The following is a 15,234-nucleotide window of genomic DNA, read 5'->3' on the forward strand; positions in this document are numbered from 1 at the left end:
TCCAGGTTCCCGCTGCCAAATGTTTGCGCGCCTGGCTTATTTCGACATTTGAAATAGGAATCTCGCCATGTTCGCTATTCGAACGATATGTCTCCTTAAAAAAGTCGAGTTGAACACCTTTGCATTATGTTCTGCAATTTTGAACAGAAGGAGCTTAATATCCACGACTTCTAAAAGATCGCGTCATTCACTGCTTTCAACAAGGCTAAAGGTAAGGCTTTCAATATATAAAGCTACAACTTTTTGTGGAATTCTCACTTCACGTATTGAAAGCTTATAAATCAAGCTTATGTAAAACTTAACTTACCATTTCAGCTTCACCAGAGTGGAATTACTTTGACAAAGAAATTGTGCACTGCAAGGTATTTCTCTGTCGAGCTACATATGCCTTAATAAATTTTACAAACTTAATTACTTAGGGGTCATCGACATATTCACTTCTTCCCCGCCCATTAATACTATACCTGCCAACTTTTTTCAGTAAAATGCGTGAGATTTTTCGTCTCCACAGAACCTGAATTTCCGAAGATTTACTGACGGCTTTCGAAGATTGCCGAAGATTTCCAAAGACTTCCGAAGATTGCTGAAGATTTCGGACTACTTCCGAAGATTGCCGAAGATTTCGGACAAATCCCGAAGATTGTCGAAGATTTCCCGGCAACTTCCAAAGATAACCGAAGGTGTAGAAAGATTTTTGACAACTTAACCATGACAAAGGAAACCAGAAACTTGTCACGTCACACAATCTAAACACGAGTTGGTGTCGCGAACTCAATGCGCGTAACGGAGTAAGCTTGAAGAGGCTTTTTTGCTGGACTCACCAACTGTTTTTCGCCAAAAAAAGTGAATTTTTATTTAATCAGTTTTTCAGCCGTTACACTCGCTATTGCCAGTTAGGCGTGAGAAATTGGTCTGAATGCGTGAGATCACAATTTTAGATCCGTAGGCGTGAGACTCACGCTTAACACGTGAGAGTTGGCAGGTATATAATACGTCCACTGGATGTTTAGGTCAGAATACTCTTCCCTTCTCCTTAACGTTCAATTGGAATTTTCCTGCCTGAAAAAGTGACTGCATTCAAGTCGCTACAGATGTGAAGAATTGGCTTAATATGCTGTTGAACATGTTGAAATCATGTGTCTTATTTCTGACTACAGTATTCAGAAGCAAGAACCAGAATCGTTAATACCAGGCATTTAAAAGCCATCATGACTTCAAACACTTTCACATAGTAGGCAATGGCATTTCACATCCTACACTAAAATTCTTTTTCAACTGTCAGTTCAACACACACGAAAGTGAAAACCTCCTGTTTTTGTTGTGTGCCACTCTAAACAATGAGTAAACTAAAGTAAAATGGATCATTTTGTTTTTGCTTGCACTAATTATAACATTCAAAAATTAACTCACCTTACTCCTCCTCCCCTTAAACATCCAGTGGACGCCAAGTGGGGAAGAAGCGAATATGTAGATGGTTCCCTAGTATTAGCATAGTACATGTCAACTTTTGTTACCTCATTTGCGCAATTATACAAATATTTTCTTGATTTTTTTTTCAGAACCTTAGATGAGGTGTCATATCACAATACTGCAGATGAGACACTGGATGCCCTAGCAGAGTTATTTGAAGACCTTGGTGAAAGTCCATCAAGTCCCACAGACTATGATGTTCAATTGAGTGTAAGTTAAAAGGTGGTATTGTAGGAGGGAGACTCTCTCCCACAGAGTCTCAAACAAAATTTGGAGAGGGCTTTTTCAACCAAGTGAGGTGTGAGCAGGCACAAGCAACCAGAATAATGCTCCTGCACTCAATTTGTTCGCAAAATTGCCTCCAAACACTTAGTGAGCCTTTCTGGAGGAGGAGGGAGTAGTCAGACTTGTCCTGAGGATTACCCCATGTTTTTGTTGGTTCCACTCTGGAAGATCAAAATTAAATATCCATAGTCATTTATTATGTTATCACAGCACCTTTAGAGTATTTAAAGTGGAGAGAAATAATATTTAAGGTAAGAATTACTCATCATGTGTGTACAAATGAAATGGAGATTTGTTAACTATGGCCGACTAAATGAGTTGTGTCTAAATTGTAGCGAACTGCACTTAAATAACAAAGGCTCTGCTAATCTAGCTACTAACTTCCTCAAAGCATTAAATACAAGTACTGCTAGTAAGCATAATACCAGAGATGCAAGAAGGCCCAAGGATAACTATCAAAATTTTCAGAAGACCAAAGCTTTTCTTGCCTCTTTAATACAGGGCCTTCTTAAATAATTCTTCTGATAATTCATATTCCACTATAAATACCCACACCCAGCTGGATTATAAACGCCAAGTTCATCCAAAAACTCCAAATAATTTACCGAATAACATTTAGATTAGTTCACATGTGCAGCCAAATTTGGGCATTCCATAACTAGAGAATATAAAATAGCTTCTATAAACTTGGCCAGTTTGTATAAGCATATTGACCAGCTTAGGATCTAAATGCAGCCCAAGCTGGTTGATATACTGGCTATTAACGAGACACATTTAGACAGCTCTATTCAAAATGGTGAGACTAGTATCCCTGGATATACCCGTGAAAGGAAAGATAGAAATAGATCTGGTGGGGGTGTAGCTCTCTATATTAATAAATTAATAAGCATCTCAATGACCTCCCTGAGGCTAACATGGAACTAATCAGTATCCACGTGTCGAAATCCAGAGTGAAACCATTTATTGTGTGCGCATGGTATCGGCTTCCTGGGTCCACAATTGACATGATGAATAGATTTGAAGCTGTATTGCAAAAATTGGACTCGTATCAAATGGAAGTAGATGTTGTTGGTGACATAAACTGCAATGTTGATGCAACACCACCAGACTGCAGCACACAAAAATTATTAAATATCTGTGAAAGTTACCAATATAGCCAATTAATTAACCAGCCAACACGCTTAACCCAGCACACATCCTCTATCATTGATTTATTTTTAACTAATAACCCTTTGTACTTCTCGGATATCAGAGTCTCTGATATTGGTATGAGTGATCACTGTCTCATGTATGCAATAAGAAAGATTTGTACCCCTAAATCAAATCCAAAGATAGTAATGAGCAGATGCTTTAAGAACTTTTTTCCCGATAATTTTCGACATGATTTATTAATGGTCCCTTGGAATCTGATTGAACTGGAGGATAACCCTGATATTGCTTGGGATATGTGGTAACAAATGTTCTTAGGGATTGCTGACTATCATGCACCACTAAAGAAGAGGAGAGTGAGATGCATCTCTTCTCCTTGGATTACTTTCCTGAGCTAAACAAGCTAATGTTCCAAAGAGACAAACTTAAAAAAATAACCTCAAGGTTCCCAACAGATAAAAAACAAGGTTAGTTAGGAAATTAAAAATGCTAAAACGAACAATTACAATGCATTTTTTAAGGAAAACTGCAGAAACATAAAGAATACCTGGAGAGGAATAGACTAATTGGTAATGAATCCAAATCTACTAAGATTACTCAGCTGGCAACAGGGGATACTATAACTACTGACCCCATCAAAATCAGTAATATACCTAACACTCACTTTTCACAAATAGGGCCTTCTTTAGCCTCTGAAATTCAAGATACATCTAGTAAATATACTCATTATGTAACTTCAACAGAACAAACTTTTAGCATAGCAGAAATACAGTGTATCAAGCGAGGAGATCTTTGATCTAATTCAAAGTAACAAAGCCACTGGCCTAGATAATATTTCTGCGCATCTTCTACAAGAAGCAGCACCCATGGTTACTGATAGTTTATGTCCTTGAACACAAAATGAATTATGATATGAATTTAATCCAGTCATGGCTGACAGCAAACAAATAACTCTAAATGTCAAGAAAACTAAATACATGCTCATCGGGATAAAATTCAAGTTATCCCAAATACATAATGATTTTACAGTCAAAGTCCATAATACACCACTAGACAGGGTAACCAAACATTAAACTCTTGGAGTTCACATTGACGAATCTCTCAATTGGTGCCCACACATAAATGCTACCTCAAAGAAAATTTCCGCTGGTCTTGCAATCTTAAAGCGTGTGAGCACTACTTATTGTACTATACCATTTGATACTAGAATGAACATGTATAATACACTTGTTATGCCTTATTTCAATTACTGTAGCACTGTATGGGGCAATATCAGCAAGGGGCTATCAGACAAAATTCAAAAACTGCAAAATAGGGCTGCCAGAATTCTCACCTTTTCAAATTGTGAAACTTGCTCAAGTATTTTGTCGGATGAACTTGGCTGGGAGAGTTTGGAAAACAAAAGATTTAAACAACTGGCTATGATTATGTATAGAATCCATCTTTCCCCATCATGGCTGAAGCAGATTTTTATCAACACCTCAGATGTAAAGGCACACAATCTTAGAAACTCTAAGATAAATTGCTATGGTAGTCTGCACAACAGAGGATCTGTTCTGTGGAACAAGAATCCCTTGGATATCCGACACCTGCCTAGTTTAAAACTGTTTAAAAACTCGCTGAATGGGAAAGGTTATTTTTAGTGCACTATAAATTTGAGAAAGTTTTATTGCATAGGTTTTTATTGTAGGCTAGTTGATTAGTTTGTTAGTTAATGTAATGTTAGTTAATGCATTCCTGTCAACATAGTTAATTTATTCATTGTGATTTTTTACACGACTCCTAGCAAGACCATTTTTATGATAAGATTTCATGTTTTGATTAAGGATTGATTGATTGATTGATTGATACCATTTCTCACATCAGCTGCACACCTCTGCTTCCTTGGCAGTTATTGCTTGATAATTCTTGCCAAAAATCAAATATATTGTACCAAATATTTTCTTATCCTTCTTTTTCCTGGTTTACGGAACATTAATATCTGCTTTCTTTGTTTATCTTCCTTTGTAGGATGGAGTACTTACAGTAAATTTGGGAGGTAATTAAGAAAATTCATTTTTTAATTTTGTATTTCATGATACTTGGTAATACTAGATCGTAATTAATCAATATCATAATGGTACAAGGAACTATGAAAAGTCTGTCAAACGTGTTACACAATTTTAAAGCAGTGAGAACAAATTAAAACTAAGAGCTTAACAGCAACCTTATGGTATAAATATGAGTTCATAACACACACAAATATATGCTGAATATGCTGCTCTTTTACACTTTCAGCAGGGCGTGGTACCTATGTGATAAACAAGCAAAGCCCTAACAGGCAAATATGGTTGTCATCTCCTACAAGGTAAACATGACGGCCATATGTAGCATGTGGTTTGTTTACAATGTTCTTCATGTCAAGCATATTCAAGTTACACTCAGTTTGGAAAACAATTAGTATCTTGCCAAAAAATGGTTTATTCTATTCTTATTTCAGTGGCCCAAAGAGATATGATCTGAAAAATGGCTCCTGGATATACACACACGATGGTGCTTGCCTACACAATCTTCTGTCATCAGAGATTTCTCTTGCACTTGGTCATGAAGTAGACTTTACTTTACTACCTCATGGTGGAGCAGATAAAAATGGTTGATGAAAATAAAATTACCAATGAAACAAAGTGATTATCACAACTCAGTATTATATAGACTTAAAATTGCACTTTTTACAGTGCTAGGCTAACCCCCTTATATGGGCTATATAGGTATGTGTGGTCCACACACCCCCATCCAATTTTTCTGGGAGTACCCCTACCCCACCCCAGAATGATAACATAGTAATTGAAAAGTGTTCTCAGCCGGTCAAATTGTTTGCATGCATTGAATTAGCCTTTTTAGCTTGTTTTAAAACACACAACAAATCCTAATAACATATCAAACAATGTTTTCTGAAATTAGGTGAGTGCCACTGATAACTATATTATTACTAGTAGTAATCAAAGATTATGAGAGTGTGTTTGATCAATGTTTTCACTTAAATATCTTGAATGATTTCACTAGCTGACTTTCAGCCTCTTTCTCAGGAAGGCTTATAAGTGGCAGTTTACGGTACATTGTTTGATATTTCTTGTGTTATCCATGGATTTTCTGGTGCTAGTTAGGACAAATACTAAACAATGTAGAGTCGCAGTGTCCATGTGCATTGCTGTCAAATGGTTGGTAACCCTGTATTCTTGCAATTCTAAGAGGTTCAAAGAGTGGAGTTGGAAATTTCTCAGAGTCATACCAGTCATACCAATCCCAACCTATTGAAAAAAAAAAAACAAGGCAGTAAAATTAATCTGAGCCTGTCTGTATTGCTGTATTCCTATTGTTATCATATTCAACATGCTAAACTAAAGGAACTATAAAAGAATGAGTGAGAAGAGGCTTTGAGAACCAGAGAAAAGATCATAGCTTGTGAACAAGTTCCCAAATGGGGCACAGAGCAAAAAATATATTGGTGAGCCAAGCTAGCTAAGTAGAGTCTGGAGCAAGCGGAGTGAGTCTAGCGCAGTCTGGGAGGAAGGTCTCACAATGCAGGGAAGAAATGTTGCTGTCCCCAAGACCAAACTGTGCTCACTTCATGTTCCAAGTGGTTTTGCTTTCAGCTGCATTCTCACCATTTAATCCACTAGGGAGCTTGTTCATAGTGGAGACTTAAGTGATTATCACAGGGACAACAGGTTAGAAAATTGACAGCTGCAATGCTCTGATCATGATATGCCAGATGACAAATTTCTTGTTTTCAAAATTGTCAAAAATAATTATCAACTAAATTGAAAAAATAATTCACAGGAAATGAAGCACATAACTGAAATCAAAAATCAACTGAACTACAACATATCTAACGAATAAATTAAATTTGTTTGTCTTACCGTCACATTTGTCCGGTTCCAAGTTTTCTGGCTCTCTTATGTGGCTGACATCAATCTCACCTTTCATGAATATAGTTATATAATGGTAATCTTCTTTGGGCACAACTGCATTGACAGTGGTCGCAAAAGAAACATTCTTGATCTTAAGTCCAGTTTCCTCCAAAGTTTCTCTTATTGCACATTCAGACCACTGTTCACTGAGTATAAAAGTGAGAAAAACTTTAATTTAAGTTTTACCAAAAAGATATCTTTAGGCTGTGCCAACAAGAAGCAGCAATCTGCCACTGGGATCTATAAGTGAATCATAACCCTTAGTCCCTTACCCTTTGTCAAACCAGATCCATATGTCATCTTATCTCTAGTAAGTCCCCCTTCTAATAATCCTCCAATTGAATGCAAGAGACCATATCCCACCATCTTGGCCATACAAGCCTGGTGATAAAAGGATTTATATGGCATACAGTCAAGGGAACATTTTCCTGTGGGATAAAGTGGGCAAGGTAGCCCTGTCTGGCCCACTCAATTGAGTGGCCAATCACATTGTAGGGTTTGGTTCATCTTGCCTACAGGCAGAGTTAGCCGTATAATAATTATAATGTATTATCTCCCAAGTAGGGGATTATTAATTTTAGGGCTAGCAAAGGGTGGGAAGTGGAATTATTAGAAATGTCTCCAAGTCACTGTGCTGATTTATATTCACTGTCAATGACAACCTCAAATTCACAGTTTTCATTTAAATTCAAGTAGGAAGACAGAAGGAGCTTAATCTCTTTTGGACCTTGGCTGCATCTAAGTCAAGAAACATGCAGAAAAGATCTTGACCAATATCCTGCCCTCTTGACTTCAACCTTGATCAATAACCCATAAAAAGCTTCTATGAAAAGGCAGAACGCACTCCCTCCCTCTCTCTCTCTCCCTACCCCTCTCATCCCCCCACAACTTCCTGCACAGATTTACACGACTATCGTGAAAGTAACTTGTCAACTATCTATTAATGCGCAAAAGGTTCGCTTTCGCTTACTTTTTTCAGATTTTAACTTCTCTGAGACGAGTATCAAGAAAATATTATGTCTTACCCAAATTCCAAATGCCCCCCTGGGAGCGCGTACTGCCCACTTCCAGAAGATCCCTTTCTCTTTCCTAGTATGACACAGTTTGGATGCTCAGGAGAACTTACAAAAACACCAATTCCAACACCGATGTTACGTCGAGCATTCTTGTCCGCCATGTTTGAAGTTGGCGCGAAATAAAGTAAAAATGCGAGAACTGGGAACTACTTGGAAACGCGCCTGGTAGATTTTGTGTTAGAAAGGTGGCTATATGGGTTAATAAACAGCATTTGTCATGTTTATGGTGTTTTAGAAATTAAAAAGGGTTAAGATGCCGATACAAGTGAAGGACTACGTTTGGGAGGAAACGAACGAATCAGTTTTAATTACTGTACCGTTAAAGGGAGTGCCGTCAAATCGAGTAGATATATTTTCCATTGATGAGTACATCAAGGTTAGCATTTCTATCTCTCGTTTGAGCAAGCTTGCATTACCAATTATCGTGATATTGTCGCTTTTATAGTTGATACAGTTAATGGAATATCACTTGTAGGTGAGCTACCCACCATACATTTTTGAAGTGTGCCTGTTTGATGAAGTTGAAGATACCAAGAGCAGGGCAACTTTTGGTAATGGCGTTCTCAAATTTCAACTGGTAAAGAAAAGCTCATTACAATGGAACCAGTTACTGGCCTCAGAATCAGAAGACAAAGAATTCATGAAGACTAAACGGGAAAAAGCTGTTGCTAAAGCACACAAGAGAGCTGAAGAGGAAAAGGAACGAAAAGCAGCTGAGAAAAGAGAGCAAGAGAAATTAGCACTGAGAGAGCAAATGAAGGTTGGTCCTAAAATAAAATAAAAAAGTGTAAAAGAAAGCAAGTGTATAAGCAAACCCAAAAATGCTGTAAGGTGTTATGGGAAGTACAGTTTCACCATTGCTTGATCGTTATTCATGGTGTTTCAGAGGAAAGGTAGGTGAAATAATTTATAATTCACAATTTTTCCTTGATTTTTATCCAACTGAAATACCATTAACTTTGATCGAACAGTGGTGAACTAGCACTACACATAGCATGTTAGGCATTGTTTGTGTACATTTTTATACTTTTTTTGAACAACCTATCTCCAAACAGTTTCATATCCTGGACCCCTGGATACAGACCAATCTCTTGGTCTCCTATATGGGTCACTAAATCTCCCAGATGTGGAGGAAAGTGCTGAAAGTACATTTTTCACTCCTATTTTGGCTTACGTTTGGAATTTTGGAGGGAAATGTGTTAGAGATTTGATGCATATTTATATTTTGGTTCCATCAACAGAATTGTACCTTTAACAAGGTTTTTTGATGGTCAAGAAGGTAGATTGGCAATATCCAGATTTCTATATTTTTATGTTGGTATTTGTGCATTTCATCAATACAATCATTTTCCAAAAAATGTAATTGATGACTCATCCATGAGGCTTTTTTCAGGACCAATGGAAACAAAAGTTGAAACAAATATTTGCAAACAAACGTTCAAGCTTAAAAAGTGACAGAAGGTAAACCAGTTGGCTATTTACAGGTGTGGTAGAGGAGCTGAACTCAGAACTTCTGAGAACACCACCAGCTCAGTAGTCAGAATGGGACTGGAACCCATACCCCGGGGACATCAAGTTTGGCACCCTTACTATTTAACCATGCTTCCTCTTGTTTCATGCAGCCTTCTGTATGCTAGAATTCAAAAGTGACTTTTGATAAATAGTAAACTGTTTTTTCAGACAGCTCTTTTCATCTCCAGACATTAACCCATTGAGAGCTGGAGAGTTTTAGGAAAAACCCATTTTTAGACATTTTTGGCATTTTCAGCCTGGACGTGAACTAAGCTAGCTCCAATCTACTCAAAAAGGCGCAACATGAAAGCATGCCCATCTTTCCACTAGCATCGCATTTTATGACATTTTTGCTTGGGCATGTGCAGAAATCAAAATTTTGGACGAGAAAGTGACCTACATCTTTAGTGTTTTTGTTTTTTAATTTTTTTTTTTTGCCGCCTTTCCTTTTTTTCCTTTTCTTATCTTTTTGTGGCAGTTGCTGGGCTTGCTTCCAGTTTAAGAATTCCCCAGAAAGCACCATTGACACAGGATATTCTTACCACAGAGCAACCAAGTGTAGCTGGGGGAAATTTTCCTTCAAGTTTCTTGCTCAAATTTCTAATTAAGCATTTTCATGCATATTTCACTCTCAGTAATTGAGAGTGAAATATGCAGGTCAGAGAGATTAGGTCAATTATTGACCTTATCACTCTGATCAGGGTATCATTGGAAAGATCTTTTCCTCCCATCTAACTTGAGTATTTAAGTGTTGCCAATTTTGGTCAAAGGTGATGATGTCACAAGTGGGAACAAAGGCCAATGCTGATGTCACGGTTGGTACAGGCATCAATAGGTTAATTTAAAAATAAAAACAGAAAAAACAAAAATAAATCATTAGGTAAATTTTAATAATCTTTATTGGTGCTGAGGGTTTTTTCATTCAGTTAGAACAGGAAGAAAGAGCCAGGATAGATGCTATAAAAGATGAGGAACGCAAGAAAGCCACAGAAGCAATTGAAAGGTGGAAAGAAAATCAAAAAGTACAATCTAGCAGAGAACCAGAAATTTTAAAAGAGGAAATAACTGAGCAATGGAAAGACAACATGTCAGGAACAAAAGTTGATTCAAGCAGTGAAGAAACTCAAGAAGCTCAAAAGACAAGTGAAAAACCAGCTGTAAAGAAACTACAATCTCACAATAAACAACAACAATCACTTGGTATGGTTCTATATTGCCCTCTTTAACACTTTAGTTCCAACCCCAAAACATCAATTCTTTCTGATTCTCAGACACATTTGTAAGAATGTTTGCACACAAAAAAGGTAATTTTGTATAGAAAGGCAATGTCCCCTAGCTGTCATTCTTTATTTGCATCACCTGTTTACTAATACTTGCCAAAAGAATGGAACCACTTATTTCTAATAATTTTTTTTGGTTTGTATTTGCAATTCATAAAGTTTATGTTGTTATGGTGTTACTGGTTGTGAAGATCTACTTTTGTGTGTTCTTGTATGTCTGAGCTTATTTTATTCTTCAAGTTTTTCAGTACATTTCCATACATTTTTTTGTCACACATATTGGTATCCTTTTTCGGGAAGTTAATTTTATTAGTTTGCATTTTCTTGCTGTGAAGACTCTCTAAAATAATCCTCGCTCTAGGCTAATGATATGCTTTACAGTTGTCATTGCATTCCTAAGGTAAAAAGACGGACTTGCTTGAGAAGCCAGTACCTGAGCCCAGGTTGTCAAGTTCCATCTCAGTCTCATTCACTCCAAGAGTTTTCAAAACAGCTGCCAGAGAATCAAAAGCTCCAGAGGAGGAAGAGGTGTGTCTAACATTGTCTGCTATCTACACCACCCTCTCACAAAAACTATTATGATGTCTCCTTTTTTGGTTAAGGGGATGCACAACTATTTTTTAGTGGAATTCGAGAAGTGGAATAAAGTCCTAGGTCATAGGTCTGGAATACATGAAAACAATGTTTGACTTCATGGGATATTACTGTGGCTACAAATTTTAGAGTTTTTCAGACTGTCTTTTCCAAACAAATGGAACACAGGGACATTATGGCTAGGCTCTCAGATCCAATTTTGATTACCGGGGGTAGTATCTGGACATTTTTCTCCTCCCCCCCCCCCCTCCCTTGCCCCTCTTTCATTACTGGAAAAAGACAAGACCCAGTTTCACTTTGCCCTTCTCCCCTTCTCAGAGCAACTCAACTCAACTCAAACTACCACTGGTAATAACCATTTACAGAAAATAACTGGTAGTAACCTTTGGATGAGGAACCTATACCATGAAAAATTTGCATATTTCAGGAAGAGAAAGAACAAGTTATCCACATGTGATTTAATAACAGGGCAATACTGGTGGGGAATGGTAAATTTAGGACTTCAAAATTCATTTTCTTAGCCTTGCACAAGCCAGTTTGAGAAAGTGAGATCCATGAAATTTGGTTAGCATAATTTTTGCAAGATATGCAATGTTTGTGCTTCCCAAGTAATCATAAGCAACCCACATCTTAAACTGACGGTGCTCTTCTTTTTCAATTAGTGGCTTAGAAAGATGGCCAGTGCTGGTCGCAAAACAGATAATGCCAACACTGATGCTGTTGATATGGAAGAAATGAACCCAGTATGGCTGAAAGACAAAGGAATGTAAGTTGGTTTTACTGGCTGGACTGATAAAACATGATAACGGTTCAACATGAGTTGCCATTGAAAGTGAAATCCAGAGTTTTCCCTTAACAACCAGATGGACTTAGGAGTGAATGGGGAGAAGTAAAAGAGGAAGTGAACAAATTTTCAAATGAACAAACGAACAAACAAACAAGAAGGGGAACAAACAAAAAATTTATTACCTTCTAATTCGCTACGCTCAAACGAACGTAAATTATTTTCCTTTAAAAAACATACATAAATAAATACAACAAATTGATGGTTGGATGCTCAGGCAGTCCAACAACTGACGTTTATTCAAGATTCACACCAACAATCATAATACTAAACACCAACCAACCACAAAATCCCTGGAGACACGCCCTAACGGCGTGCTCCAACAAAACACGAAAAACAAACTGCTAACGAACTGTATCAACTTCATACCAGCGGAAAATACATTTTACTAGTACAGAGTCTCCTATTGAAGGAATTCTTATGAAGCCTTAATTTGTAAATATACGAAGGTCAGAATGAAAGAAGGCATTTAATTGAGGTTCAGCAGCAAGTTATTCATGATCATATTGTTATGGCCTGACTTTTTCATGCTGTTAATTCAACAGTGGATTCTTCAAGGCTGGCAACTATGTAGCAGCTATTAACGCATTTACTGCAGCCATTGTTCTGGATGATTCCATTCCATCGTATCCTTTTTCAATCACGCTAAATTATGGAAGAATTAAGTTAACTATGGATATATTGCAGCAAATATAGGTTAATTTGTTTGTAGAAGACGTTTTCTAATGACTACTTACTTCAACTGAAATGAGAATTTTCTAAAACCGGTCTAGATATTAGTTTTCCTGTAAACTAGACAAAAAAGATGTTTAAAAAGTAAGATTTTACGTCAATAAATTATGGAGACATGTGGTTACGTATTACAAGTCTAAAGTGTCGGAAAGTGGAGGGAGAAATCTACGTTGTTTCTACCAGTTTCAGTGAATTAGTGAATGTGATACTTCTCAGAGACATTTCTCCTTGACTTATTAAAGATTATATTCCAACAGGGCAGCGTGCCATCTTCAATTAAAACAATACAAAGAATGCATTCAAGACTGCACAAGTGTAAGGATCTTTTCTTAAAACCAAAATCGTCCACATGTTCAGTTCAATGTTTTATTCCTGTTGTACTTGTTTGTTCACCAGTCATTGGAGCTCCTTGTTCCACCAGTTCAGGCAAACTGTTCATCGAGATGTAAGGCGTATGTTAGAAGAGGAACAGCGTACATGCAAATACATGAATATGTGTTAGGTAGGTGAACAAAGTTACATTGACAAGTACACGTACAGACACTTGATGACTTCTCAGTTGAGCAAAACACCTGTTTGAATTCATAGACACCACAGATATACATTTGTTAATTACGAACGAGGACTCCTCTTTGACGTCTATTCGTCTATCAGAGCGGAAAGATAAATTTTACTTCATTTCTTCAGAGTTTTGTAAAGGAACTTTTCCGCAGGCCAAGGCGCAGAGCTTATCCCGGTTTTGTAGCAAAAAGAAACTGCATTGGGTGTAATTTAATGCCCCCGCCCCTCTAGATGGGATTATCGCAGCCCCCAGAAACACTACCAGGTCGTCCATTAGCCCACTCCCCCCGCCCCCCTCCCTCCCTCCACCTCCAACTTAGAAATACAAAGATCAATCGCTTCGATTTGCCTTAAGACTACCAAACATCACCTATCTAAGCTGCATTCACTCATTCAACATCCAGTTGATACAGCTAGATATCATGTCTAGTATGTTTTTTTTTTTCGTTTCAGCTCTTCAGGACTACGAGTCAGCTCTAAAACTGGACCCTCATAACACGGACCTTCAGAGAGACTCGGAAAGAATAAGGAAAATAATTCAAGGCTCCACATAGTAGCTTGTGTAGATGGCGATTTTTGTTAAATCAGCACTCTACTCCCGTCAGCTTCATATGTGTGTTACTGTGATGCGACAGCTGATGTAACTTCCGCCTCCTGGAATCATCACAGCAACTTACGCAGCTGAGAGCGATCAACAGAATGTCTGTATATAACATGAAAATTGTGCTATTCACACATCGGGAAATCAACTGCTAAAGGACTAAGTGCACAAGTGACTGCTTTTCGCGCTTTTAACACTGAAAAGATGGCGGCACATTTTTCAAACTAACTCTAGTGTCTGAAGGAACATAGCTGGGGCATGGGAATCAAAAAGACGAGATGACATTAATTTGTAAATTGTCATCGTTGTTATATGCAGGTATATTTATAAGTTGAATTGATATATAAGTGAACCGGGACCGAATACTATTTATCAACAGAAAAACTTGTTGACTATTGTTACTGTTCTTTTTTCACTAATAGTTAGATAATTACTAACTTCCGTCAGAAGCCTTGCCCGAAACAAACAACCTGGCATCAAACTCTTCTTTTGGGTCAACAGGACTGGAAGTTTTGACTGTGATAGCTGTATAGACCACGACATCACAACGTCTCGTGCATCCTTTTCAAGATTGCGGGACAGGTCACCGCCCACATACCCTCCGCCCCTACCCCAACGTCTGCCTCTCTAGACCTCTGGCAAGTTCAAGAAGTCCTCGATCCTCGGACTTCCAATTCTTATCCCCAGAGCCTCCGTTTCTTTTGGTCACGTGGTTGGCGAAACGTCAGCGGCATTTTAAGACGAGTAGCACTGGAGACGAGAATGCGGACTTCCCGTCAAATCCAATCTCGTTCCCAGAGTCCTTCGTTTCCCATTCCGCTAGCCGTGGATAACGTGGACTCTGGGAACGAGATAGCATCAAATCATTCTCGTCCCCAGAGGCCGCTCTCCTTTTAGTCACCAAAAATAGCGCCGCCTCTGGGGACGAAAATGGCGTCAAATCAGACAAAAATACTAACAGAAGACACTGCACGTGCTCAAAAATCGGATCCAATTTTTCTTTTTTTTTTTTTTTTTTTTAAATACGAGAGAAAGCTATCAAAGAAGCCGGTGGATTTGAAACTTAATCTGAATGCAGAATTTATGAAGCAAAAACCCGTCAAGGTTATCCTTGATTCCACCTCTCTCCTGCGACAGCATCCGGGATTTCTCGGCTCTTGCTTCACGCGCCGAGGAAAAA

General features: G+C 38.0%; 3 protein-coding genes across 4 annotated transcripts; 2 read left to right on the top strand and 1 right to left on the bottom strand.

Annotated features, from left to right (window-relative positions):
- Nucleotides 1–22: 22 nt before the first annotated feature.
- LOC110053293 (frataxin, mitochondrial-like) lies at nucleotides 23–5,567 on the top strand. 2 transcript variants are annotated; one of them, XM_020759510.2, is made up of 6 exons: nucleotides 23–211; nucleotides 316–362; nucleotides 1,560–1,680; nucleotides 4,915–4,942; nucleotides 5,185–5,251; nucleotides 5,384–5,567. In XM_020759510.2, the coding sequence occupies exons 1-6, from the start codon at nucleotides 68–70 to the stop codon at nucleotides 5,538–5,540; spliced, it is 564 nt and encodes a 187-aa protein (XP_020615169.1). In that variant the 5' UTR covers nucleotides 23–67; the 3' UTR covers nucleotides 5,541–5,567. The 2 variants fall into 2 exon arrangements, with proteins under 2 accessions (XP_020615169.1, XP_020615168.1); XM_020759509.2 differs by having other exon boundaries at nucleotides 27–211; nucleotides 5,182–5,251.
- Nucleotides 4,855–8,068, bottom strand: LOC110053294 (nucleotide triphosphate diphosphatase NUDT15-like). The gene is made up of 3 exons (XM_020759511.2): nucleotides 7,880–8,068; nucleotides 6,804–7,000; nucleotides 4,855–6,191 (listed from the first exon to the last, which is right to left on the bottom strand). Exons 1-3 carry the CDS (start codon nucleotides 8,029–8,031, stop codon nucleotides 6,040–6,042), a joined length of 501 nt encoding a protein of 166 aa, XP_020615170.2. The 5' UTR covers nucleotides 8,032–8,068; the 3' UTR covers nucleotides 4,855–6,039.
- Nucleotides 8,069–8,085: 17 nt separating this feature from the next.
- Nucleotides 8,086–14,438, top strand: LOC110053291 (dynein axonemal assembly factor 4-like). Its single transcript, XM_020759505.2, has 9 exons — nucleotides 8,086–8,306; nucleotides 8,406–8,690; nucleotides 10,369–10,642; nucleotides 11,123–11,250; nucleotides 11,979–12,082; nucleotides 12,706–12,786; nucleotides 13,135–13,207; nucleotides 13,289–13,394; nucleotides 13,907–14,438. Exons 1-9 carry the CDS (start codon nucleotides 8,184–8,186, stop codon nucleotides 14,005–14,007), a joined length of 1,275 nt encoding a protein of 424 aa, XP_020615164.2. The 5' UTR covers nucleotides 8,086–8,183; the 3' UTR covers nucleotides 14,008–14,438.
- Nucleotides 14,439–15,234: the final 796 nt, after the last annotated feature.

The sequence above is a fragment of the Orbicella faveolata genome, unplaced genomic scaffold (genome assembly GCF_042242905.1).
Source record: "Orbicella faveolata isolate gen_17 unplaced genomic scaffold, um_ofav_v1 contig_26, whole genome shotgun sequence".
NCBI classification, from domain to species: Eukaryota; Metazoa; Cnidaria; class Anthozoa; order Scleractinia; family Merulinidae; genus Orbicella; species Orbicella faveolata.